At 53.2% G+C, this 26,708-nt stretch overlaps 1 protein-coding gene across 6 annotated transcripts; it reads right to left on the bottom strand.

Moving 5' to 3' along the window:
* Positions 1 to 3,766: 3,766 nt before the first annotated feature.
* Positions 3,767 to 26,481, bottom strand: LOC142818177 (uncharacterized). 6 transcript variants are annotated; one of them, XM_075912386.2, is made up of 12 exons: positions 25,718 to 26,481; positions 24,873 to 25,321; positions 22,940 to 23,035; positions 22,135 to 22,365; positions 21,824 to 21,846; positions 21,010 to 21,125; positions 20,376 to 20,435; positions 18,536 to 18,736; positions 15,197 to 15,256; positions 12,793 to 12,909; positions 11,483 to 12,488; positions 3,767 to 10,263 (listed from the first exon to the last, which is right to left on the bottom strand). In XM_075912386.2, the coding sequence occupies exons 2-12, from the start codon at positions 24,906 to 24,908 to the stop codon at positions 10,182 to 10,184; spliced, it is 2,028 nt and encodes a 675-aa protein (XP_075768501.2). In that variant the 5' UTR covers positions 24,909 to 25,321; positions 25,718 to 26,481; the 3' UTR covers positions 3,767 to 10,181. The 6 variants fall into 6 exon arrangements, 5 of the variants coding, with proteins under 5 accessions (XP_075768501.2, XP_075768502.2, XP_075768504.2 ...); XM_075912387.2 differs by lacking the exon at positions 25,718 to 26,481 and adding an exon at positions 25,549 to 25,711; XR_012898201.2 differs by lacking the exon at positions 25,718 to 26,481 and having other exon boundaries at positions 10,459 to 12,488; positions 24,873 to 25,516.
* Positions 26,482 to 26,708: the final 227 nt, after the last annotated feature.

Genomic DNA, 26,708 nt, shown 5'->3' with positions numbered 1-26,708 from the left:
TACAGCACAGCACAGATGGAATCTGGTCACAGAGCTGGGCTAGGATGCCTCAGGCCCCCTTGAGATGGGGGAGACTGGGCCCCTAAACTCCAGCCCCTTTCCCTAGGCTGTCTCCTCCATGCTCTCAGACAGCAACTAACTAACCTTCTTCCAGCCCTCCCCCCAGCCAGGGCAGCATTCCACCTTCCTTTGTTCCTCTCCATGGGGGGTGTCTGGCCATACTGGTTTGCATAGTGACTCATCCTGTTTTGCTGGGTCGTGGTACCCACGGCAGCCAGTGGGGGTTACCCCAGAGCCAGCAGCATAGATACCAGCCAGGTTCCCCCACTACGTCACACTTAGGACCTTTGGAGGCCAAAGGCAGCAAGACCCACAAACACAGATAAAGTCAGGTAAATGCAACTGCGAAGGGACTCGAACCCTGTCTTCTGATCCAAAGTCAGACACCTTACCCTTTAGGCCACGCAGTCTTGGCTTGCTCAGGATTGGACTTCTAGAAATGTGTAAGTAGGGAAAAGTCTACCTAGTCCATCAGGTTTTATTATTTCCCTTGTTTGGGGGTTTAGAAATCAGGTCTGAGCTGGTGAATTATTTTTATTTTGTGTCACTAACGATTGCAGGCCAGGGATTTTTCCTGAGTCTCAGCAGGATCTGCCTGGGCTGGTTACTGCAAAACCCTCCTACTTCATGTGCTTTGGCTTCCTTTTCCTCAGGCTGGTGGAAAGAGAATTATGTGCCTCCTGCTGCATGTCTAATGCCCACTAGCCAGCTTGTCTGGCTGGCTCAGCAGGAGTCTGGGATGTGCTGGGGCCATGGACCCTACCAGCCTGGCTAGAGATGCAGGGAGCTGAATCTTGCTGCTTCCCCTGATGCCCTCATATTTGGTCCCAGCAGTTACCAGGCTCTGCCTATTGCCCCCTGGTGCTAAAGGGAGGGAGTCTCAGGACCAGGCCTCAGAGAATGTGGGTTCCCTGCTTCTGAGAAAAGTAAACCTGTTCTACTCCCTGCACTGGCTCTAGGCTAAGGTTCTTTGCCTCCACATATATTGGTTATGGAGCTATTGCCTTGGGTGTAGTCCCTTCGCAGTTGTGTTGACTGTACTTGTGGGTCCTGCTATCTTATGCACAGAAAGGTTCTCTAACAATATAGTATTTCTGTAGCCCTATTGGAAGGCCTGTAGCTATTTGGTAGGCCTAAACTAAAGCCTTCTTCTGCAGCCACACTGAAGAGTGGCAGCAATTAGCTGTAAAGCATAGTCACATTCCATCTAAATGACACCAGTTTCGTATGTGCTTGTGAGTCCTGCTATCTTTGGCCTGGAAAGGTCCTCTGTAACAAGGTGTTTTTTGGTAGCTCTATTGGAAAGCCTGTAACTATTTGGTAGGCCTAAACTAAAGCCTTCTTCTGCAGCCAGACTGAAGAGCAGTAGCAATTAGCTGTAAAGCCTGGAGTCACATGTTTGCATTCCAGCAAAAGGATATTTAAATAGTGTCACACTAGGCTGTGAGAAGGCATCTTATCCTAGTGGCACCCACTGTCACCAGGTAAGAAACAGATCTCAAGGTGGGTAGAGAAAACTTAGCTAAACACCATTTTGTCTGGCAAGAAACTATTTACCAATAGTTGTGGTTGTGCAATCAGCATTCTGTGATTATTGTCCTCCCTTTCCTATTGTTTGTCTATGTAATAGTCTAGTTTGGATCTGTTTCTGTCTGCTGGATAAATAATTTTGCTAGGTGTAAATCAACTAAGGTGGTGGGGTATGATTGGTTAGCTAATTCTGTTACAGTATGTTATGATTGGTTAGTGAAATTATACTAAAATAATTGGTTAAGGTAGAACTAAGCAGTACATGAGTTTCTCTATATAAACTGGGATCCAAGAAGGAGACCAGAAAGAAGAAGGAAAAGGGAAAAGAGAAGAGGAAGAAGAAGGAAAAGGGAAAGAAGACTAAGAAGGAGGAGGGAAGACCTTAAAGAAGAGATCACCTCCAAGACAGACCAAGACCAGAACAGCCAGGACTCCTCTGCATGACTGTTCAAATGGTTTGCTGTGTGAATTCTGTGGCTGGTGATGTTAGGCCTGCACACTGGGATTATTTACCAGTTTCCTTGACTCAGTGGTGCTCACAGCTGTGATGGCTGAGTGGTTAAGGTGTTGGACTTGAAATCCAATAGGGTTTCTGCTCACAGTGAGGCCTGGATTTTGGCCACACCCCTTCCTAGGGCAACAAAGTACCTGGCCCAGAGTAGAATGCTGCTGGTCCATCAGAAGGAACACCTGTGCTATGTCTACACTGGTGGGTTCTTGTGCAAGAACAGCTGTACTTGTGTAAGAATCTGCAGAGCATCCACACTTCCCACTGACTCTTGTGCAAGAAGATTTACAGTATGGCATGGTAAGAGAGGCCTTCTTGCACAAGAGGGCAGTGTGTACGTGCTGCAGGGGTTTATTGTGCAAGAAAGTGTCCACATTGCCATGGATGTTCTAGCGCTAAAGCATATGGCAGTGTGTATGCGTTCTTGCACAAGAATCTTTGCACAAGATGTTCTTGTGTAAGAACCTGCTAGTGTAGACATAGCCTTGCTGTCCTATGGGACGTGGCACTTCTGGGTTCACGTAGGCTGCGTCTAGACTGGCAAGTTTTTCCGCAAAAGCATTGCGGAAAAACTTGCCAGCTGTCTACACTGGCCGCTTGAATTTCTGCAAGAACACTGACGATCTCATGTAAGATTGTCAGTGTTCTTGCGGAAATACTATGCTGCTCCCATTCGTGCAAAAGCCCTCTTGCTTTTGTGCAAGAGGGCCAGTGTAGACAATGCGGTATTGTTTTGCGCAAAAAAGCCCCGATCGCGAAAATGGCGATTGGGGCTTTCTTGCGCAAAACGGCGTCTAGATTGGCATGGATGCTTTTCCGCAAAAAGTGCTTTTGCAGAAAAGCGTCCGTGCCAATATAGATGCTCTTTTCTGCAAATGCTTTTAACGGAAAAACTTTTCTGTTAAAAGCATTTGCGGAAAATCATGCCAGTCTAGACGTAGCCATGGTGAAAAAAAGGCACAGTTTTACAGATCTACACCCCAGAGGGAACTTGAACCTACAATGCCAGGCTCTAGAGGCCCTTGTCCATTAGGACATTGGGGCCACATGTAAAGCTGGCAGGAGGGACAGGTGTTCTCTCCCCCAAAGACACATTTCCCCCCCATTGGCTGGTCAGACATATCTGCAGCCCCTGGCATGGTGGCGGCTGGGCAGGTTGCTGACAGAACTGAGCCCAGGTTGGCAGGAGCACAGTCTGGTTGGCCGCAGTTGCTGCCCTTGGCTGAGGGCAAAAAAGAATTCAGAGGTGATTTTCAGAGCTCACCTCCCACTCTTAGGGACGGTGGACATAGGAGGCATCTCACCCACTCCATTGGCCTCTTGCCACTGTTCCTATTGGCCACTCCCACCAGCCACCCTGCTGGCCGCCTGCCGCTGTTCCTACTGGGTGCTCCTACCAGCTACTTGCTGTTGCCCCTACCAGCCGCCCACTGTCCACTCCCACCAGCCACCCTGCCAGTCACCTACTCTTGCCAGCCACACTGCTGGTCGTTTGCTCTTGCCAGCTGCTGCTTCTACAATGGGTCTGGCTCTGGGCCAAACCCAGTGATTTCAGCTCTTTGTCAGTTTCCTCAGTGATTTCAGCTCTTTGGCCCCCACCTAGGCTGGCCAAAAGATTCCAGCCCCCACTGGAATAATATTTTGAAATAACAAAGACTCATTACAGAATCTGTTTTACATCTATACTTAGAACAGGAGAAGGGGGAGACAGGTTGAACAGTCTTACAGCTCATGCCTGAAAGACATATGGCATGCTAGTTCAAGCTCCTTTCCCCTCCAAGTCCACTCCACTTGAGTCTGGAAGGGGAAGGCTCGTCCATTCCAGATTTTTTTCAATGACAGTTTTTCTCCTGCAAGCACTAGTGTCATATTTTACAATTCCTACGTTTAGGGATAAAAAGATTTGTGACTCCGCAAATTAGTTCCAATACACAACATTCCAGTCCAACAACTGACCCTCCATCAGGCCTATAGTGCTGGTTGAGCTGGATTTACATAACCACACCCCAGATTACTTTTGCAGCCTAACATGAGTTGTTTTTACATATCAGTAGTTGATTATCTTGCAGGGCTAAACAACTGAAAGAGTGTGCCCACACCTAGGACTGCATTGGACAGCTCCTTCATATGCAAAAGCCCCTTGTTCAAAAATGGCAGCTCATTAAGTATGCCAGTGAGGCATGGCAATATTCATCACACCTCATTTGCATATGTTCTTGTACAAGACAGGGCAGTGTAGACATAGCAGAACAATTCCCCATACACAGGATTGGTTCTGGCTCATTTATTGGGACTTAAGGGCACTTGCACAAGAGGGCTTCTTCCTTGTATGGAGCGTCGAAGGTCTTGCGTAAGTAGACCTCTTTTCCGATGCTGTACTGTAAATTTAGTTGTGCAAGAACTCACATACCATGCAAGTATTTGCACAAGAATGGACGTTCTTGTGCAAGAAGCCTGCAGTGTAGACGTAAATGCCTCTTGAAAAACGTTCTAAGTCTACACTGCAGGCGTCTTGTGCAAGAATGGCTGTTCTTACTCAAATACTTGCAAATGCTTTGAGCTAGCATCAATAGCTCAGCTGTTTGGCAAACAATACTTGTAAGGCAATGCTCTGAAAAGAAGCGTTGTGGATTTGAGTTCAAGGCTGACCTAAAGCAATGATTGACACTAAACTTACCCTTACAATTAGCTTATGAAGCTGGAATTCTAGCTCAGAGGACATTGAGGAAGGGAGCAGTTAAAATGCCTGTTTCTTAGCTCCTCACCAGAGTGTTGGTCAAAATCCACAGATCCTGCCTCTCTGCCAGGCTCCATCAAGCAGAGGGAGACATGGGGAGATAACCTGATGGAGATATAAGGTGCTGGTGACACTGGCAGTGCAAACAGGGGCTTGTAGCCCAGACCCACCAAATCAAACCCTGTGTCTCAGTGTGTTAAAATGGTAAGAATAACCCGAGTGCTGGGCCCTCTCTCCTGAGGACTTGGCAGTGGCACTTCGGAGAGGGGGGTGCTCAGGACTTTCTCCCCTTGGGCTGATTTGGGGCCTTTGGGGAGGAGCCCTGGGGTGTCCCACAATGTCCTGTCCCAGACAGGTGGATGAAGGGGAGTCGCAGGCTGTTGGTGGCACAGGCAAGATTTGGGGGTAGGTGAGGATGGTAAAATCCCCTTCCCCTCCCCCTCAGGTGCTGCTGAAATTGTCCCTCCTTGTCAGAGGGCAGAGCAGAGGGACCTGCTGCCACTAGGGGGCAGGCAGCCCTGAGGATGAGGTAACTCGGCCCTTATAAAGCCGAATGGAATCCTCATGCCGTTTGGAGGGAAAATCTGGTTCCGACCAGTCTCTGAGCAGCCAGTGCCTGAGGGAATCCAACATGGATCTCTAGGTCACAGGTCACTGACTCCATTTACTGGCCCCAATTACTGACCTACACACCCTCATAACATTACATGTTAATGAAATAGAACAATTAAACCAAACACAAACCAAACTCCTTCACACAGAGGACATGCAGAGATCAGAATTTTCCTGCCTCGCTCAGCTTGTCTTGACGCTTTGTCCCATTTCCCACCTCTTTTCCTGAGCTGACCCAGTGGCTGAAAGGAGCTGCTGTTGCTGATGGGGGAGGGAAGATGGGTAACAAGACCCTGACAGAAAGAGGATCAAGGGTCCAACCCACTCTCATAGAATCATAGAACCATAGAGCTGGAAGAGACCTCAGTAGGTCATCAATTCCAGCCCCTTGCTCTAGGCAGGACCAATCCCAACTAAATAAACCCGATCAGGGCTTTGTCAAGCCGAGACTTAAACACCTCTAAGAGTGGAGACTCCATTACTTCCCTAGGTAACCCATTCCAGTGCTTCACTATCCTCCTAGTGAGATAGTTTTTCCTAATATCCAACCTGGACCTCTCACCTCAACTTGAGACCATTGCTCCTTGTTCTGCCATCTGTCACTACTGAGAACAGCCTTTCTCCATCCTCTTTGGAACCTCCCTTCAGGAAGTTGAAGGCTGCTATCAAATCCCCCCTCACTCTTCGCTTCTGCAGACTAAACAGACCCAACTCCTTCAGCTTCTCCTCATAAGTCATATGCTCCACCCCCCTAATCATTTTGGTTGCCCTCCACTGGACCCTCTCCAATGCGCCCACATCCTTTTTGTAGTGGGGGGCCCAGAACTGGACACAATACTCCAGATGTGGCCTCACCAGAGTCGAATAAAGAGGAATAAGGACATCTCTGGATCTGTGCTAGTTGGCCTTGGATCCTAGCCATCCAGCAATTGCTTTGATGAGGCCATAATACGTGAACCAGGAAATTTCACTGATCCCAACCTCTGAAGTGGAATCCCAGCTCAACCAGTGTTCACTGCAAGGGGACAGCCCAGCAGGGACTAAAAACTACTGCTTCAGGAGAGGTTTGAACTCACAACCTCAGTATGTCTCATACACGTACTGATTTATAAGTGCTGCATGCTGACCCATTGTGCCACTGGTGCAGCGCTTCAAAATACTTGTTCAAAGTCCTTAGATTGAAAAAGTCAAGAAGCACAAAGTGGAATTGAGCAAGTGGGGCAAGACGACCAATTCTGAAAGATTTGCACAAACCAACACCTCACCAGAAGGTATGAACTCAGCTTGCAGGAGTCAAAGTTCTGCTTTGTGCCTGAGGCTCTTGGCTAGTTGATGCTCTACTCTCCTTGATTGTTCCAATCAACTGCTTCACCTCTCCAGACCCTGCCTTACTGGTATTGGCCTCACGGAAATGATCCAGCTTCCTCTCTGGCAAAGGAGAAACATTGCCATGTGTTACACACATTGGCACTATGCAGACACTTGCCCTGTTCCCCTGCCCTGAGCTTTATGGGACAGGGAGACGCTCCAGGAGATGGTTCCCCTGGGATCATATCTCATATGGATTCAAAGGCTGTAGGTACCCAGACCCACCCTGCAATCAGGAATGCTGCTTCCTAGAAGCTCCCACCTAGAAAACAGGTCAGGAAGAAGCTGGGGAGAGATGAGTACCAGAGGTTTTTGGGTTGGAGAGTACAACTTCTCAGCTCTTGGGCTAAGTTCAAGAGCGGCAAAGGAAGAGGCGGGGAAGTGGCTGCAAGATGCTCTGCATGGCCTGGGGATCCAGCCCAAGAGCTGTCCCCATGTTTTTTGCTGTAAAGCGTTGCTTCTTGGCCGTTTGGCTAAGATCAAGTACTTCTTTTCTTTCGGAGAGGACGAAGAGCAGTGCAAGGCAACCCTCGGTTACTGGACACAATTGTGCCCATTTTGGAGGGTTAAAGTAAAATCTCCCTAGGAAGTGTTGCTGCTCCCAGCCCACATTGTATTGGTTAAGAATTGACCCCAGGTCAAGTGCTAGGAAATCAACTATGCTCACCATTATACCACCAATACCTGCACCTGCAGTTTGTGCAAAATTTAGTGAGGCAAGCTGGAGCCGAGAGGATGCCTGTGTGGTTTGAGGTAAACCAGAACTTGATGAGTCAAACTAAGACTCACTAAATCAAACCCTGAGGGCACCCCCACCAGCTTCCAGTACTTCTGCTATTTGAGCCCTTTGGCTTCCTGCTGTGGGGACATGGACAAACTGAAGAAAGCCAACTCCAGCTACATACTGTTAGGGTACGTCTACACTACGGCGCTAATTCGAACTAACTTAGTTCGAATTAGTTAATTCGAACTAAGCTAATTCGAACTAACACATATAGAACTAAAAACTAGTTCGACTTAGCGTTTTGCTAATTCGAACTAGCGCGTCCACACTGATTGGACGCAGGGGGCGCATTAAAGGGCAGCTGAAACCGGTTCTGGCAGGGCATCAAGTCTGTAGTTGCTTTGTGTGGCTGCTGTCTGAGGCTATCTGAGGCTCGAGCTTAAAGGGACCCCCCTGGACAGCCGGTTCTCAGCAGTTCCTGCTTGCTTGCCAACCTCGCTGAGGGACAGCAAAGCGTCGATCTCTGTGCCCGTCTGTGTTGGTGCTTCCCTTCGGGGGGGCCGCTGCAGGTGGCAACATGGAGCCACAGCTCGCCCTGCACCTTCTGGTGCACTTTCTGGACTTGCTGCTGCAAGCCTGCCACCAATGGCTCGAGGCTGCCTGGCACCACCTGGTGCACGTAAGCCCCCTGCCTCTCAGCCTGGCCGCCCTGGGGGCCGTGGAGGAGCCGCGGTGGCGCCTCGGCACCGGCGTGCCCCGCCGCGTCTGGCGTCTGGACACTAGCACCGACTGGTGGGACCGCATCATCCTGGAGCGCTGGGAGGACCGACAGTGGACCCAGAACTTCAGGATGAAGAGGGACACCTTCCTGGAGCTCTGCGAGTGGCTCACCCCTGCCCTGCAAAGAAGGGACACTCGTATGAGGCCTGCCATCCCCCTCCAGAAGCGGGTGGCCATCGCCCTCTGGAAGCTCTCCACACCGGACAGCTACCAATCCGTCGGGAACCAGTTCGGCGTGGGGAGATCCACCGTCGGAGCGGTGCTCATGCAGGTATGGCACTCGTCGGCCACCGAGCCGGGGGGGAGAGGGGCTGCGAGGAGGGGATGGGCCGCCCCAGAGACAAAGGGGGGGCGGGAGGAGGCGAAAGCGCCCCACACCAGAGGGGTCGGGCTGTCCTGGCCATACTACACACCGCCAGGGGGGTTGCTACCAGGAGTGGGGCGCAGGGCACTGCCAGGGAACAAACGCTCCCAGCCACCCGGGCGCCCCACTGATTCACGCTTTGCTGTGTCTCTCTCCGCAGGTGGTCAAGGCCATCAACCGGGTGCTGCTCCGCAGGGTGGTCCGCCTCACCGACCCAGATGCCGTCATCTGGGGCTTCGGCGCCCTCGGCTTCCCCAACCGCGGGGGGGCCATCGATGGGACGCACATCCCCATCCGTGCCCCGGAACACCACGCGTCCTGGTATGTCAACCGCAAGGGGTACTTTTCCGTGATCCTGCAGGCCGTGTGTGACCACTGGGGACAGTTCACAGACATTAATGTGGGCTGGTCCGGCAAAGCACACGACGCCCGGGTGTACCGCAACTCCTCCGTGTGCCAGCGGCTGCAGGACGGGACCTTCTTCCCCGACCGCCACATCAGGGTCAGGGACGTGGACATGCCCGTGTGCCTGGAGGGGGATGCCACCTACCCACTGCAGCTGTGGCTGATGAAGCCGTACACGGGGCACCTCAATCCCTCCCGCCAAGCCTTCAATGCCAGGCTGACCAGGGCCCACATCGTGGTGGAGGGGGCCTTCAGGCGACTGAAAGCCCACTTTCAATACCTCCTCACCCGTCTGGACCTGGCTGAGCACAACATCCCTCCCGTGGTGGCAGCATGTTGTGTGCTCCACAATTTGTGTGAGCGAAAGGGGGAGGCTTTCCTGCCAGCCTGGATGGCTGAGGCTGATCGCATGGCTGGACACTATGGTCAGCCCCGCACTGCCGCCATCCAGGAAGCCCAGCGGGGAGCCGTCCGGATCCGGGGAGCACTGCGGGAGAGCTTCCTGGTGGAGGAGGAGGACTGACCTCTCCCTTGCATGCCCCACTGGGGCCTTCTTCCACCCTAACCCCCTTCCCCTTTCCCCTCCCTACCTACTGTAAAATAAAGACACCTGTTTTTCAACCAAAAACGTATGTTTATTTTACAGAACTGGGGTGGGGGAAGGGAGGAATGAGGGAGGGAGAGAGGAGGGGGAAACCTGGGACAAGGGAGCTGGAAGGGGAGGGAAGGGAGGAAGGAAAAGGAAAGCTCAGGGGTGGGAGTCCGGCTGCCTCTCCCGTCTCGCCACACTGCAGGTCCGGGGGCGTCGGTGGGAAATGGTTGTGGAGGGGGGGCAGGAGGGACGGGGGGTGTGGAGGAAGCAGGAGCGGGAACAGGAGGGGGAGCAGGGAGAGCAGGAGGAGCAGGGGGAGCAGGAGCAGGAGGAAATGGGAAGCAGTCGAGCAGGCTCTGGAGGTGGCCTCGCAGGGCACGGCCCTGCTCCTCCAGGGCCTCCAAATTCCTCCGGCACAGCCTCAGGTCCTCCTGGACCCAGTGGTCCTGGGTGCAGAGCTGGTGATCCAGGAACCGGAGGTGCCGCCTCTGGTACTCCTCCTCATTCCTGGCTCTCCTGCTTGCCCAGGCACAGGCAGCTGCTGCAGGCGGTGTGGTGCACCCTGCAGGCCCAGGTGCTGCAGCTGTGGTGCAACAAGACCAGCGGTCAATTACCCCAGGGGCCCAGGTGTGTGAAACCCAGCTCCCCTCTGCAAGGCCAGGGCCCCTGCAGGATCCCCAGCTGCTGCTGCGTGGTGGGAAAGGACCAAGCGCACGGTCCCGGGGCTCCCTCTCGCCCCAGCCCCCCGTACACATAAGGGGAGCATGATGGTACTCACAGGTGGACGCCTCCCCGGCCTCGGACGACACAGGCGAGCATCTCTGTGGGGTGACTCGGGGGTCCCAGGTCGTGGGCAGGCTGGCGGCAGGCTCCTGGCTCTCAGAGCCCTCCTCCTCAGTCTCCTGGAGTGGGCCCTCTGCCCTGGGGTCTATCACGTCCCGGGGGGCAGGGACGGCATGAGCCCCAAGGAGGCGGTCCAGGGCATGGAAGTGGGGGCAGGCCTCCGGATCGGCCCCTGGCTGGCAGGCCCGGGAGTAGGACTGCCGCAGATCTTTGATCTTGCAGCGCACCTGCTCCCAGCTGTGCTTGTGGCCCCTGGCGGCCAGGCTGGCAGCCATGCGGCTGTAGACGGCCGTGTTTCTGTGGCTAGTGCGGAGATTGTGGACATTGGAGGCTTCCCCCCAAACCTCGATGAGGTCCACGATCTCCGCACTTGACCAAGAGGGCGCCCGGCTTTTACGCCCCCGGGCAGGCTCCTGGGAGCCGCCAGGCTGGTCCTGGGGAGCACTGGAGGGCTGGGTGTCCTCAGGTGGCTGGCTCATGGTGTGGCAGGTGCAGGGTGTGCTGGCACGGGTGCCGGCAGCCTTGCAACTGGCACAAACTGTGTAGCCAGCCCATGGTCCTTTAAGGGCTCCGGGGCTGGGAGTGGGGCAATAGAGTTTCCCTGGTGTTGGCCAGAGTGGCCACCAGGGAAATCTGGGAAGCATTAGCCTCCCACTAGTTCGAATTAAGGGTCTACACAGCCCTTAATTTGAACTAGCTAGTTTGAACTAGGCTTAATCCTCGTAAAATGAGGTTTACCTAGTTCGAACTAAGCGCTCCGTTAGTTCGAATTAAGTTCGAACTAACGGAGAGCTAGTGTAGCGCCTATGAAAGTTAGTTCAAACTAACGTCCGTTATTTTGAACTAACTTTGTAGTGTAGACATACCCTCAGAGAAATCAAATGGTTTCTTTCCACAGTGGATTCTCCTATGTGTAAGAAGATATGAGCGCCTACTGAAACATCCCAAAGTCAGGGTACCTGAAGGGTTTCTCTCCTGTGTGGATTCTTCTATGTGTAACAAGATGTGAGTTCCTCCTGAAGCTTCTCCCACAGTCAGAGCAACTGAAAGGTTTCTCTCCTGTGTGGATTCTCACATGATTAATAAGATGTGAATGCCCACTGAAGCTTTTCCCACAGTCAGAGCAGCTGAAGGGTTTTTCTCCTGTGTGCATTCTCCTATGTGCTGTAAGATGTGATTTCCAAATGAAGCTTTTCCCACAGTCAGAGCAAATGAAGGATTTCTCCCCTGTGTGCATTCTCCTATGTAGATTAAGATGTAATTTCCAAGTGAAGCTTTTCCCACAGTCAGAGCAGCTGAAGGGTTTCTCCCCTGTGCGGATTCCTCTGTGCCTAACAAGGTCTGATCTCTCCCTGAAGCTTTCCCCACAGCCAGAGGAGCTGAAACATGGCTCTGTTGTGTGGGTTCTCCGATGTCTAGAAAGATTTGATCTCCTACTAAAGCTTTTCCCACATTCAGAGCAATAAAAGGGTTTTTCCTCGGTGTGGACACTCTTATGTGTAATAAGAGTTGAGTTCCTACTGAAGGTCTTCCCACAGTCAGAGCAGCTGAAAGGTTTCTCTCCTGTGTGGATTCTTCCATGTTGATTAAGATGTGATTTCCAAAGGAAGCTTTTCCCGCAGTCAGAGCAGATGAAGGGTTTCTCTCTGTGGATTCTCTGATGTTCAACAAGAGTGGCATAGTCATTGTATGTGGAGGGGGCTTGTTCATGGGAGATTTTCTGTTGAATGGTTTCTATCTTTATCACTCCTCTGCTCCTGTGACGAGATTTACCCTGTCCCTTCTCTGGATGGTTTCCCTGCTGCCTGTCTAGGCTATGCTGACTCTTACAGATCTCTCCCTGCTCAGGTTTCTGGGAAACACGCCCTTCAGATCTTGCCAATAACATTACATGTGGAGTCATTTCCTCTAGTGCTTGCTGCTGAAGACTCTCCTCATTGTTCTCATTCAGCATCCCATCATCTGCTGGGACAGAGAGAGAATCCAGACAGGAGTCATTCCCTGTGCTGAGCTGAAAACAAAACTCGGAACAGGGAATAGAAAAGGGGGAACACGCCCAAATCATCCTAGAATGGTCAATAAGCATGAGCTGAGCCCATCCTCCTTTGCCATAACCCTTTCCCAAAGGAGAGAGCCCAACCTTTCCCTTCCCCCTGACTAGAGTGGAAGACAGGCTGAAGGGTCAAAGAGACCTGATGAAAATACACAACGGACACCTGCTATGAGGACACAGAAATTGGTTTCTGAGTCAGTTTAGCTGATTTCTCACCTGTGTGGGTGTCACTGATGATCTCCCCTTCTTCACAGCCCTGGAGATCAGGGATCTGCAGCTCCTCTCCTCGCTCCTCCCAAGAAATCACATGAGCTTCGGAGACTGGAAATCCTGCTTGAGGTGCAATTACACAAGAGTTGATCTTGTTCATTAAGATCTTTGCTATTACTGCTTCCAGCCCCAGGATCTGAGTCATCACCCAGAGAGGCTCCTTCCCCACCTTTCAGACTGGGCTCTGGGTGGTACAAGATCCCGGAAGTACAAGATCTCACCTGCAGTAAAGGTGCATCCTCCCCTGCCTGAGGAATGGCCCAGCTGATTCCCTGGGGGAGATGACCGTTCTGCTGCACCCTTGAGGGCAGTGATTCTCAAAGTGTGGTCCATGGACCACTCGTGGTCTATGACCATCTTGCAGGTGGCCTGCAGGATTACAACTTGCCTCTGAGCCTTCAGGTGAATTCAGTACTAGCGCTATGGCTCTGAGCGCCCCCCTCCAAGGTTGACACACCAGCACCAGCTTCCCACTATGGGGGAGAGGGAAAGCCAGCCCTGTAGGCAGAATATGACTTACAGAAGCAACTGGCTCCATTACTTCCTCTCCCCCTGCCACTCCTCCCCCCCCCCCAGCTGGAAAACACTCACCTGTAGGGTTCCCCTGCTGCTCCCATTTGCCAGAACTCTGGCCACTGGGAGCAACGGGGAGAGAGGAGTGGTGCTTAGGAGTGTAATTGTGTCTCATGTGCAGTGTTGATGGGAACGTTCTGATGGGATGATTGTGATTATCCTGTCTGCATGTGGACATCATTGTTGTACCTCAAGTTATGAATATTGATCATGCACCCATATTTCAAATATAGTCACTGCTGTGGAAATCCCTAAAATGTAGTTTCCACACAGTCCAGCCAACGCACTGTGAGAGGAGCATTCAGAGGGATGGTCCATCCACAAAACACGCAGGCCCTGGAAAACTCATCCCCACCGGACAGACTTTCCCATGGACTTTTCAAGCAGGCGGTGGGCAATGCCACCATGGCTCATCAGAGCAAGCAAGGGCACGTGACCAGCGCATGTGATACTAAACTCCCTCTGGCCTCTGTGCGTTGCTACTCACTGTGCTGGGGGCTTTGCTTGGAACCATGAGTCCCCTCCACCTGTGCGACCCGTGAGCTATGTACACGTGCTGCCCAACAGATCAGCAGAGCGTGCACAGCTAGCAGCATGTGCTCAGGCACCCGTCCCCCACCATGCACTGTCCTGCAGCTGCTCCCAGGAGGGACCCTGCTGCTAATTGCATAGAGTGGGGGGAGGTCAGTGCTGATCTCAGGGTGTCCCCAGAATCTGTGCCCCAACTCCACAGAGCATGGCCCTGCAGCTGCACCTGCCCAGCATTTCTGCCACCTAAGGAGTGGGCCAGGCTTCCTGTGACCTGCCCTGCCTGTCTGAGGAAGCTAGAAGGCCACTTTTTAAGCCTATCAGCAATAGTGGCTGAGTGTACGTGGCCAAGGCCTGGCTGTCTCATTGCCTGATCAGGATTGGGAGCCACATATCTTTCAAACTCCATGACTTGATTGGGTCTACCTTCGTAGTGAGTGCTGGGGGAAATGGGAAGAATTCTGGGTCCTGGATGAACACTGAGCTCATGAGCTTTGGTCTAGTGATGAATCAAAGCACTTGAAGGAATGTGTTTTTGCTGCTGCTGCTGGTGTGCTTTGGAGAAGAGGAAGAGAAAAAAGTCATGTGTCTCCCAGAAAGGGGGAGCGCTGCACTTATGGCTCCAGGGAAGATGAGACAAAGGGCAAGAGTTTTCTCCACCAGCCATTTCTCTCCAAACTGACCAATCTCTGAGTGGCCCTGCGGGAGGCAGGCCTGGTGATCAGCATGGGGCCTGACACTGGCTAGAGCTTCCTCTCACTCTTGTATATTGTACTGAGCCCATATGCAGGGTCCAATGGCTGATTCAGGCAGCTCTACTGCATGTTCTGGGATGTCCTTGCCCTGGGCATTCCAATGAGCTGGCAGAGCCTGTGGGCAGCATGCAACTTCTGTCACAGAGGCGGGCTGTGCGCACCCTGCTGCTGAAGTGGGTTCTCTGTGCCCAGAGGATGTTTATTCAATTTGTTCACTGGGTGGACTTGCCAGCAGTTTAAATCCTGATCCTCAGCTTGTTATGGCTTCATTGCAGCCTCCTCTGCACTTTTAAAAGTATTCATCCTCCCCTAGACACTAGGAAGACACGGCTCCGCCAAGTCAGCCTAAAGGCTTTACAATTAACAAACCCACCAATCCAAGTCAGATCCTGCATCAAGATCTGTTCAGGTAGAATCCCTTAGCTCTCTGCACCAGATCGGTCTCCCTCCCATCAAACAAGCCACATGTCCACCAGCTGCCAACTGAAACTCACCTTGGTCAGATGCAAGCGCTTCCTCTGTCCCTGCTAATAGGAGGTGACACGCCCATTGGCCTAGAATGGCAGAGAAATCAGAGCTTGGGGCTTGCTCTATAATTCTAGCAGTGGAAAATAGTGGGGCACCGCATTCCTCTTCCCCATCACATAATGACAAGGTGTGAGCTATGCCAGGAATAACATCGACAATTAGGAGGAAATTAACATGAGCTCCTCACCCCAGCCTCACAGTTGCCTCAACAAGAAAAGGGAAGCTGAGCTTGGACTGACCTTGCTCTTGGCACCCCACCCGATGTAGCCTGCTCCCCCCTGCCTAGTCTGAGCAGAGAAGAGAGTATCCAGGCTCTAGCAAACACCAGCAGCTGCAGCCCAGCTGGTGCTGGGATACTCCCAACAGCCCCCTCATCCCACTGACCCTGCCACCCCACCCCTATTCTCCCAAGCTACCCCACTCACTCCCTATTTCCCCATCACATGACCATCTTCCACATCCTCTGCAGGGTCCAGGAGACACCTCATTAGTGGAAACACCCCCTGGCATGGCTCCACTCATTGGGTCTGTGGCCATTCACTTCATGTGCAGCCGCGCAGGCAGGCACCTTAGAGCAGCGGTTCCCAACTGCCACTCTGCGGACCATTGGGCCATGAACTGCTGGCTGCTGGGCCACAACACACTGCCCAGGCACATGGCTGGGTGTTGTGTTAGGACTCGGCAGGAGTCTAGGAGCCCGTTGCTCAATCGGACCCAGCAGCAGGAGCAAGAGGAAGCGATCCCTGGTTCTGGCCAGGCAGCAGGAAGTGACGCATGGCCTCTCCTTGCTGAGACTCCGGGGCCAGACAAATGCCAGATCCCTGAGGTCTGTGGGGAAGGGGAGGGCGGAAGAAGGGGTGATGGCGCTGCTGGACCCCACAGCTCAGGCTGCAGCCAGGAGGGGGAATCTCCCACAGGGCTAGTAGTATTCAGAAAGCTGTGCCCTGGAGTCACTCCCAGGGCAGCACCCCCAGCCCTGCCAGCCCCTGCCCCAGGTCAGGCAGCACTTGCAGACAGGTCACAGACCCCTCACCTGTCCCTCCGGGAACAGGGTCCCAGTGTTGCAGGGGAAGAGTTTGTTCCCAGGCTGCTCCCAGCAGCGGGGGTTACAATGCCAGGGTGTGAAGGCGGGGGAGAGGGGAGCTAGCCATGGGAGGGAGGGCAGGAAGGGCTGAAGAGGGACAGGTGCAGATAAGTGGGCTGAAGGGGAACAGGGATGTGTGAGATGCAGGAGGCACTGAAGGGAGGTTGGGGAATTCAGGGAGGGACATGGGACAGATGGAAGCAGAGGTGCAATGCAGGGAAACTCGGGGAGGGAGTCACAAGAAAGGAAAGGGGAATGCAGGGAGGGGAGGCTGGGGGGATCTGGGGGAGCAAGAGCAGCCTGGCTGGGGAAGGGAGAGATACAAGGCAGGGCTTGTACAGAAGGAGATGGGGGAAGATACTATGGCAGCTCCCTCAACATGGGGCAGGAGGGGGAAGGGCATAGCTGAATGCTGGTAGCACTTGGGGACACCAGCTCCTATGCCTCAACAAAATGTCTAAAGTTTCAAAACGGAGGGCCCCCCATGCCTCCTGCCGCTGTGGGTGCCCCTCTTCGCGCCCTCCATCTTCAGGCACCAGTTGCCCCTGAGGGAGGGGCTGCCCCACTCAGCAGCCAAAAGTTAATTTTTTTTTGTAATTTCTTTTAATGTTGATATCTGCAAACTCAGATCTGTTCAGGACTGGTAACTATTTGCATATTCATTACTTGCATTACGGACATGCAAATACAATGTTAGCGGTTTGTGACTGGGTTTGGTGGTTCCCGGTGTGAGAGGTTGGGAACCGTTGCCTTAGCGGGAACACTGGCTGGAAGGAAGAAGGTGCTGAAAGAACAGCAGCAGCAGAGCAGCCCAGCAAAGATGGGGCCACCCGGAAAAGCAGCAACTGCAGCAGCAGCCCACCACGGTTCCAGAGCTGCCCTCGGCATTGGCTGCTCCCATCAGCAGGCGCTTCAGCAGCAGCAAACCCAACAATCCTATGGGCATCTCTCTGTGCCCCACAGAGCAGCAGGGATCTCAGCAGCAGCTTGCTGGGAACTTGCCAGCGGGCCCTGGGCTCCCTGCATTCCCCAAACCCTTCTAGTGCCCAACACAGCAGAAGGCCCATTCCGCTGGCAGCCAGAGGGGTTGCTAAGGAAAGGGAAAGACAGACGAAGAACTAACAGGCAGTGGCAGAATGAAAAGGGGCAAGTCAAGGTCAGACCACAAGACTATGAAAGTGGACCCGGGGATTCATCTGCCTCCCCTTCTGCCCAGTTTTCTGATACCACCAGCAGCTGGCTGTGCTCCCTCCGAGATGTCTCCTCTGAAATCTCTGAGAGCCACAGAGATCTCCTTAACTCCTGAAAGCAGGGCTCTGCCACCAGAACTGCCCCATGGACCAAGGGTGGAGCTCTCCAGCCTCAACTCTCCATGCTCACCCCAAGCGTGTGGCACAGGGGGTGGAGGTTCCTTGGGTCCCCCAAGGCTGGTCTTGGCTGGTGTCACCAAAGCCAAGATCTCCTGGACAATGGCTGGCTGGACTGGGTGGACCTCAGGGTGCTTGCCCAGGATATACAGCACTGCTGACACAACATGTCCCCCGGGAGGTCAAGGCTGCCCTATAGCCTGCCTCTCTGCCTATATCATCCGGCTCGCTGGAACTTGATGTCAGGCCCCTGCCGCATCAGCTCCCACCCATAGCTCTGAGCCTCCCCTTTCAGCTGCCTCATATTGAGGTGCAGCATTCTGGTTGCTGACTGAGCTGGTACCCTTGTCGAGGTGCAACAAGTCTCATTGTACCTGTGCCCAGGAAGCTGGGACACTAGCACCCTGCTCCTCCAAAAATAAACCCGGCTCAGAGCCTTAGCCCTCAACGGAGCCAGTGTCTTTCAACAGCAACCCTGAACCGAGGGGCATGGACAAGCCGCACGCTCTGCCAGTGCGGCACAAGAGTACACCACAGGAACTAACAGCAGCCAGACCCAGAACCACCTACTGATCTTGTCTGGCCCCTTCCATTCACACCTCCAGCCAAGGCACAACACGGGAAGAACAGTGAGACCTTGGCTGTGGGAAGAGCAGCACCAATGATATGTCCCTGAACCTGCTTCCCCTGGGAGGGGGCGTGGAGGGGACAGTCACTCACACAGGAGCCAGGATTACTGGAGCAGTTACTCCTGACACTGGAGGGCAGAGGACACTGAAGGCCTGAACCCAACTCAACCCAGCTACTCCACAGCCCACCCAGCTTCTGATACCCGAGGAGACAGGAATCCTTACCCAGCCAGCTCACAGCTTCACAATTCTCCTGCATCACATCCCTGTAGAGGGCTCTCTGGCCCGGGTCCAGCAGAGCCCATTCCTCCTCAGAGAAACACAGTGCCACCTCCTCAAAGCTCACTGGCTCCTCCACAGCCATTTCCTGTCCCTGGCTTTGCAGGCCATTGGCTGTACTGGAGACAGACATGGCTGTTCTGCAGCCTAGAAGGGGGAGAAGGGCGATTAGAGACATTTCAGAAGGGGCTTTATTCCTTTCTACATCCCCATTCTGCCCAGACTCTGTCCCTGGTGACACATATGCTAGACTCTGCCATTGTGGGCAAAAGTTTGAGTCTAGTGTCAAAGCAAAAACACGCTCCTCTCTGTTTAGGCGGCCAACAACTGATAGCTTTATTGATCAGTAAAGCAAAGTGAGACAAACGTGGTCCCAGCAGTCGGGCCCAGTAAGGCTGCTTAATACAATCGATCCTAGTATCTTTATACCCTTGACCAAACAGCCTGACGTCAGGGCATCCAATTACAGAAATCATCAATTAAGCTAGGAAAATAAAGCCTTATCAACAAGATGGCGGACAGGTACGAGGGAGTACCTCTCCTGTCTAAACCAGTCCAATTAACACATTCCAATAGCACATCTGTCTTGGCCTGGCACATCGGGTGATAGAAAGTTCACTCTGGTCTACGTGCAAAAGCAAAAAGCTGAAATGGTCTCTGTTATACAAGATGGCTTCTAGCTAAATATAAAATGGTTTCTACAGCTTCTACACTAGCTATTCCATAAACATCACACATTAGATCCCAAATCCAGAAGGAAGCTTGGGGTAAGGGTTTGGGATGCAAGAGGGAGAGAGGGGAGTGGGAGTTTGGGTGAAGGAGGCAGGTGTGACCTTGGGCACTGGATTAGCCTGGACTCATTAGATATTTAAAGTAATTTTAATATAGAGAAGTGGCTGAATGGACAAATAAGAGGCTGGGGGTTTCTGACCACTGAGAACCTCCTGTATTTATATTTGCAAGAAGAGGACAGAATGTTTGGGTATGTGGACTGGGGGGCAGAGATTAGAAGGGGAAGAAAAGGTTGGGGTACCAGAGACAAGCTCTGCTAGGAGACTTACCTGAGTGACTCCTAGCCAGCAGCCAAGCACTTCTCTCAGGCAGGCAGGGAGCCTGCCTGACCCTTGCACATGCTGCAGGGCCATGTGCACGTGTGAATAATTAAGAGCCAGAGGGGAGGGAGTGTGGTGCTTTGTTTCTGGCCAGAAATCAGCCAATGGGACGGCCCTGGGGGTGGAAGCAGCGCCTGAAGTCTCCCCCCTCCCCTCCGGGCTCACAGTTGCTTTGTGAGTGGCTTGCAGATGGGGCATGTCAAGCAAAGAACTAGCCCATTGGCTCCCCCAGCATTCATGGGCCGAATCCAATGGCTTGGCAGGCTGGATTCGGCCCAGGCCTGCACTAAACTGAAGAGCCCTTGGGAATCCAGCAGTTTCTTGCCATGAAAAAACTGATGAGAGTGGAAGCCAGTCAGCTCAGCCTATTTATTGTTTGAAACCAACCCCAGATTGAAATGGACTGAGCAGTGAAATCTGAGCCTGAAGGTGCCGTCCGTTGTGTGCTTTAACTTCACCCTTTTAGCATCACACCCCACAGACCAGTGTTTCTCAAAGTGTCTGCAGGTCCCCAAATCCAGTGCCCCTGGGGCTCCTCACTGATAAGTGGGTGAGATTTAGGGATGGGCATGCCATGGTCCCTGCATCTGGTTGGTAATCTTAAAGACAATCCCACGAAGATATTTTCACTGGAATTATCTCATCATTTAAAGAATCAGCAACTGCAAACTCACCTTGTCTGAAAGCTCCCAAGGATTTTCCTCTTGTTCTCTCCAGTGCCGAGGGCAGAGTGTCTGGAGGGGGAAGGGATAAGAGAGGTGAGATTCCAGGCTCTCCTCTTTATAACAATGTCCCCGCTATGAACTCTGCATTCCAATTGTATCCGAGACCAGACTGGGACACACTCAGGTGTTTAATATGAAAAGGTCTGAAACCTTCTGTTTCCCCTCTCACTCAGGCACCTCCCAGCAATGGAGCCAACATCCCTGCAGCCTCACATCCATCTCAGGAGAGACAAGCTGTAAGTGAGATTTACTTTTCTCTCCTCGTCCCTTCCCACTTCGTTTCTCTCAGTCACTTACTGCTTCTTGTCATAATCTAAAGCTGTGGTGGTGGAAGGCGTTGTCATCACAGTAACTTTAGCCAGTTTGATACCTTTGACATGAACAGGAAGTTCAGAGTTTACAAACCCCTGGCTCTATCTGCAAGCAGTTGGGTCTGTTTGCTCAGTGTCTCCAAGGAGAGCAGCATGATGGGGCCGTCAATCTCCATGCGGGAATAGAGGCAGGGGAAGGCTGGCTTTAGAAACCAGATTCAATTGTCTCAGATACTTGAGTCACTTTCCCCTCCTCCATCCCTTCTAGGTACCTTTGAACTGCCTCAGAGTTTCCGACAGCGCAATGGTTTTCTGGGAGAAACTGCTGACTTGTTCTTCTACTTCAGGACAAATCTCCTCTGGCAGCTGGAACTGCCCCATCTCACATCTGGACAGAAACAATTTAATGTGATTTTATTTAATTTACTGATAAGTTCTGGAGAGTGAGTCTCAGATCTAACAGGTCTGGAGTTAGAATTCCTCCAATTCTCCCAGCCTGAGAGTAGGGGCAAAACAGCTCATATCCATGCAACCTTCCCCTGAAAGGTCCCATTGCTGTTCTTCATCTCTGGCCTGGAGAGACCAGCTGGGGAACAAAAGTGGAATTGAGTCTCCATGGTCAACTCACTCCTTGGCCTCCACCTGGGAACCTCCTGTTTCTCAGCACCTTAAGGGCTGTAGAAATCTGCTCACTGGGAACTAGGCAGAGACACCAGCTGCCCCCTTTCCAGCAGCTTTCACACAGATCTCCAAACAGCCCTCGGGTGGGACAGACTCTTGATCCCTGCTGCCCTGGGCTGAACGTGCCCAGTGCCCAGCAGTGACAGACCCGTGTTCCAGCCCCACAGTCCTGAGACAGCCAGTCCCCAGGAAGGTGACAGCTTTAGGAAACACTTGATGACAGATTGTGCCCCTGAATAAAGAATTCCAGAGTCTGCTGTGCCAGGGTGAGACCCTCAGAATTATATGAGTCAGAGACATTTGTATCCAACATCTGGCTGCAGAGCCCTGGGGAGATGTGGTGCCAACATCAGCTCCAAGCTTTTGCCCTGCGCTGTGCTGTGAGGGGGAGCGAAAGCCACGTACCCACGCAAGGTGCATCTGACGCCCTAGAGAAAACAGAAGGAAAAACATCTCAGTGCCATTGGACACACACAGGGGACCCCACGGAAGGGATTTTGCAAACATGCGGAAGAAAAACCCTGGCCCCGGAGTCATGGATCTCCTGAGCAAATGGGGGTTTGCCATCTCTAATAGCTCTGTGCCTGTAACTCTACAAAGCACAATAGTCACTCACATGTCAGCAATGCACATGCCAAGTTACAGCCAGATCGCTTGTGATTCAGGAGCCTCCCTTCCCTGTGTGGGGAGCTGGGATGTTTCTCCCTCGGTCTCACCTGCAAGAATTCACTCCCTGGCTTCTGACACTTCCCCTCCAGCTCACCGATCACCTGGCTGAGACGGGAAATCTGCGCAGAGAGTTTCCTGACAGTGTCAGTCTGGAGCCTCACAATCTCCTCGTCCAGCTTCTGCAGCTGGGCCAGCAGGAGTCGCTCTTGCTCCTTCAGGAACTGACGCAGCTGCTGAAACTCAACCACAATCATCTGCCTCTCGCCTTGTGTCTGTTTCTGTATGAAAACAGGGAAAGGGCTGGTCATGGACACAGATGGAACCTGGGGCCCTTACATGTGGAGCTGAGTGTGCAGCAGGGAGAACATCTTGGAAAACCCTCAGATTTCTGACATTTGACTCTACTCTGCAGGTACTAGGCAGAGGCGTCTCTCCCAGCATCTCCTTTGGCCCCCGTGTCCCTCTGAAAGCGCTGTTCCCATGTCTGCCATGGGCAGCATGTTCAGACCCAGAGCAGCAGGAGGCAGGACTCAGCACCAACCTGACAGATACCCAGGTAGGAAAAAGAAACGAAGATGTTAATGCACCAAGTAAGCAGACACAGCAGATAACCCTTCATGGGGACATGCATTTCCCTTGGGGAGGATTTCTGGGAAAGTCACAGAGACTGGATATTAACTCATCCACTCACATAGAAGCTCAGGGCTGGTCTACACATGGATCTAACCCAGTAATCCATGATCTAGGAGAAACACAAACAAGCCCAACCTCACCAAGGCCACAAAGGAGCCCTGTCTCCTAACACAGCCTCCCTCTGCCAGTCCCTGCCGGTTCATAACCACAGGCACCTACCAGATACTCATGGCTTTTCCTCTCTGCTGTCATTTTCCTTCCCAGCAGCATTTCTCTCTCTTCCCTCAGAGTCTTCAAATGGGCCTCCAATATTTCCTGAAAGAACAGAAATAAACATGAGGATAAACCCCATGAGATGTTGGGAGCCCATTTATCTGCCTTTAAACTGTACAGTCCCAGTTTTGTGGACCTCTGTCCCTGTGTGGCAGGCACTCAGCCCTGGACATGGCTTTGTTCATAGAAAAAGAGACAGGAGGAGACTGCGGATGCAGCAGGATGCCTGCAATGGTGAGGGATGGATCGGTGGTGGCACCTTCGTAAAAAATTACACAGGTGGAGATTAAGGAGGTAAAAAGGATTAAAAATACTAATCATGTAATCGAATGCAATGTAATCAGTTACAGTATTTTTAACCTGTAACAGATAAGGCCAGTAGCAGATGTAGGCTTTCCTGGGGGCAGGGCTTTCTTGTAAGATCTGCCGGCTGGCCACCAAGACTGCCGGCAAGTGGGGACTCCTAGCAGCTCCAGACTGACGTTCGCTACTGGGGAAAGAAGGCACTGCCGGGTACAGGGGGGAGTTTAACCAGTAACTGGCACCAATACGTATTAACTCATCAGTTAACCAGTTTGAACTCTGGCTACAACCCAGTCAAATCCCAATGGTGCCTGGCATAGCCCTGAACTGCCTGGAGCCCAGCTATGGGTGGATTCAAGGCACTTGGGGCCCCACAGCATCCAACCCAGTGACCTCCTCTAGTGCTGGCTGCTGCATCTGAGTTTAACCCCACATACAGCAGCACAGGTGTTCAGCATCTTAGTGGGAAACCTCCTGTCCCTGCTGGGCCTGGGGCCTGTAGCAATGTGTCTTTCCCTCCTAAGGACTCCACTTCATCATTGTTCAGTGATGTGGAGAGACACAGGGAAATGCAGCCTATTGGTTAGTGTAGCTTTGGACTGAGCCTGGAGAGAGCAGAGTTTGGGGCTATCCTTTATCACTGACGTGCTTGGTGATTATGAGGGAACTTGCTGCCTCACTCTCTCTTCCCACCATTTGTCTAACTAGACTGTGACCTGCTCAGGCCAGGACTGACCCTCTCTGGGTGTTGTGCAGGGCACAGATGCCATTGTGGGTCTATAAGGCAAATTAGTACTGCTTCTCAGCCAATCAGTAACAGCTTGTAACCTCCTCTTCTCCAGTCCCAAGGCAGCTCGCTGCCTGGCCTGCAGCTCCTGTGACCTAAATCAGTGTTTCTGAACCTTTTTTAATAAAGTACCCTTTTTAAAAAAAATTATAAGTATCCGCAGTACCTACAGTTTTCATACACACAATTTTTTCCCTACCATTGCAACACATTTATTTAAATAACATAATCGTAGCAGGGCAGGGATGAAATTGTTGGGTGTAAGAAGTACAAAAATAATAAAGTGCTGTAAAACTTAAGAAAAAATCAGTTTTCTCCAAATTTCAGTGGCATTGCTGTACCCCCAGACTTCTCTCAAGTACTCCTAAGGGTACTCATAGCACTAGTTGAGAACCACTTATCTGAACCTCTCTGATTGTTAACACCTTCCCTTATGTCAGGGATTCTCAAACTGCGGGTCCCTACCCCCCGGGGGGTCGTGAGCAACTTAGAGGGAGGTCATGGTATCACAAAGTTTGAGAATCCCTGCCTTATGTTAAAACTCCTCCTCTCACCAACGAAGGCTCGGTTTCAGGATACAGAGCCTCAGAGAAACTTTTCCCACATCAGGTATCTATAAAGACTTGATGCAAGATGCCACAAAGCCAGAGCATTTACTTTTTACAGCATCTCTTGTACCATGAAGGCTTTAAAGAGCCATGGCACACCTGTGCCAGGTAACACCAATAAAATAAGCCTGTAATCAAAAGCCAATGTTATTTCCCATTACACTGGACAGCAACTCTGTACCTTGTACTCCTGGGCAGCTTTCTGTATGGAGACCATCGTGTGAGCCTCGGATCTGTCACACACCACACAGATGGGAGTTTGATCCTCTTCACTGAACAGGTGCAGAGCCTCCTGGTGCTCCCCACACACCCCGTCCCATCTTGCTCTCTCCGCTGCCTGGAAACTCAGCGGCTTGGCTAGTTCCACCACGTTTGCCAGCTTCTGGCTGGGCCGGAGGGGTCCCTGCTGCTCAGTGTCTCCACACCAAGGGCTGAGGGGGGGCTGGCAGAAAACGTGCTCACACTCCAGAGTGACAGGGGCTGTGAAATCCTCCAGACAGACAGGACGTGTCACTTCCTCCCAGAGGGTTTCCACAGGGCTCTCTTGCAGCCATGGCTGCCTCTGGGCTGGGCAACAGGGGCTGTGTCACTTTCCTGAGCTCAGCAATGGGGGGGCAGGTCTGAGGGCGGCTGTGTGAGGCACCAGTACCGAGGATACAAAAAATCAAAATTAGAAACCAAAAATCCCCCAAAGCTTCACTCACCCCCACCAGGGCCTCCCCAGAACCCCTCAGCCACCTGACCCAGCCAGACCCCCTCCCCGTCTCTGCGCCCCTCATGCCAGGGCCCCGCCTCACGCTGCGTTCACCCCGCCCCCTCTGCCCCATCCTAGCCCCTTTGTGCGCGCCGGCCCGCACCCAGCGCTCAGAGCGACCCCCCCCCCGCCCGGCGGGAGCATCAGGAGGCGCCAAGAGCCGGGGCGGGGGGGGGCGACTCGCGCGGAGTGAGTGTTTGTGACGCGACCGCAGAGGCGGCGGCAGACAACAGCGAGTAACGACGCCAACTGCCCCTCAGGACGGCTCCCACCTCAGGGCGCGCGGAAGCTAACGCAGTCGAGGGGGGGAGGAGCCGAGGGCTGAACAGAGGCGGGGAGTGACGGGAGGGGACGTTCTGAAAACCCGGCCTTGGTATCCAGAGCGTGGCGGGCGCACTCAGACTGCGCATGCGCAACGGATCACGGACTCAGATCAGAGTCCAACGCCAGGGCTTAGCTCAGAACTGGAGCTGCCTGGCCACGCCCCCCAGCCCCGCGGGGCGGGGCTCCCCGCGTCAGAGGCTGCTTCCGCCTGTGGGAGCCGGGCCGGGATTTTATAGGTGGAATGTTGATCGCTCCTATTGCGGGAATGTGCCGGGGGCCGCACTTTCCCACGGGTACGGTGGGGAGGGAGCGCTCCCGCAGGAAAAGCGGCCACGCAGCCGTTCCCCACGTGTCTGTGCAGAGAGCGGCTTCCTGTCGGGCGGTGACGGTCTCTCACGTGGGAGCTTTCTACCTGACATCGGAGCGGAAACATGCTCCGGCCTTAAACCAGCTGTTGCGCTGGGGCCCCGGAGGGGGGGAGCCCAGAGCCCTGCGCTAGGGCCAAAGGCCGCTGCAGATGATGAGCCACGCGCGGACCCGCCCGCTCCATGCCGCGCTGCGAACGGGCTGCGGGTCCCCCCCACGGACCGACCCGGGCAGAGAGGATCGCGCGGTGCTGCTGGAGGGGAAGCGGGAGCAAAGGAAAGTGCCCCGTCTGCAAAGGGAACTTGTACCCCGCCCCTCCACCCCAACTTTCCCCCGCTCCCCTCAGCCCTATGACTCCCCCCCAAGTGACGGGCTGCCCCACAGACGCTAAGGTGGGAGAGAAAGATTCGGAAGGGGGTGGAGCCGAGGCTCGGACTCCACGAACCAATCAAAGCGCGGAGTCCAGTGACGCGCCTGCGCCCTGCTGCCTCCGGGGGCGCGGCCTGTTGGGGTCCGGCTGCGGCCAGTGCCTGACCCGGGCCCCGCGCGCGGCTCCCACAGCGACGTCACCGG

The sequence above is a fragment of the Pelodiscus sinensis genome, chromosome 19 (assembly GCF_052426305.1).
Source record: "Pelodiscus sinensis isolate ZL-2025 chromosome 19, ASM5242630v1, whole genome shotgun sequence".
Lineage (NCBI taxonomy): Eukaryota > Metazoa > Chordata > Testudines > Trionychidae > Pelodiscus > Pelodiscus sinensis.
This window is presented reverse-complemented; position numbering and strand designations above follow the sequence as displayed.

What these genes read in the sequence shown, in the direction of transcription:
- LOC142818177 (XM_075912386.2), bottom strand. Translation starts at nt 24,908, where the DNA reads ATGGTCTCCATACAGAAAGCTGCCCAGGAGTACAAG. An exon ending in AAGCTGCCCAGGAGTACAAG is followed by an intron (nt 23,036 to 24,872) that starts GTACAGAGTTGC and finishes CTGTTCTTTCAG; the next exon opens with GAAATATTGGAGGCCCATTT. An exon ending in CTTGGGAGCTTTCAGACAAG is followed by an intron (nt 18,737 to 20,375) that starts GTGAGTTTGCAG and finishes TCCCCCTTCTAG; the next exon opens with GCTGCAGAACAGCCATGTCT.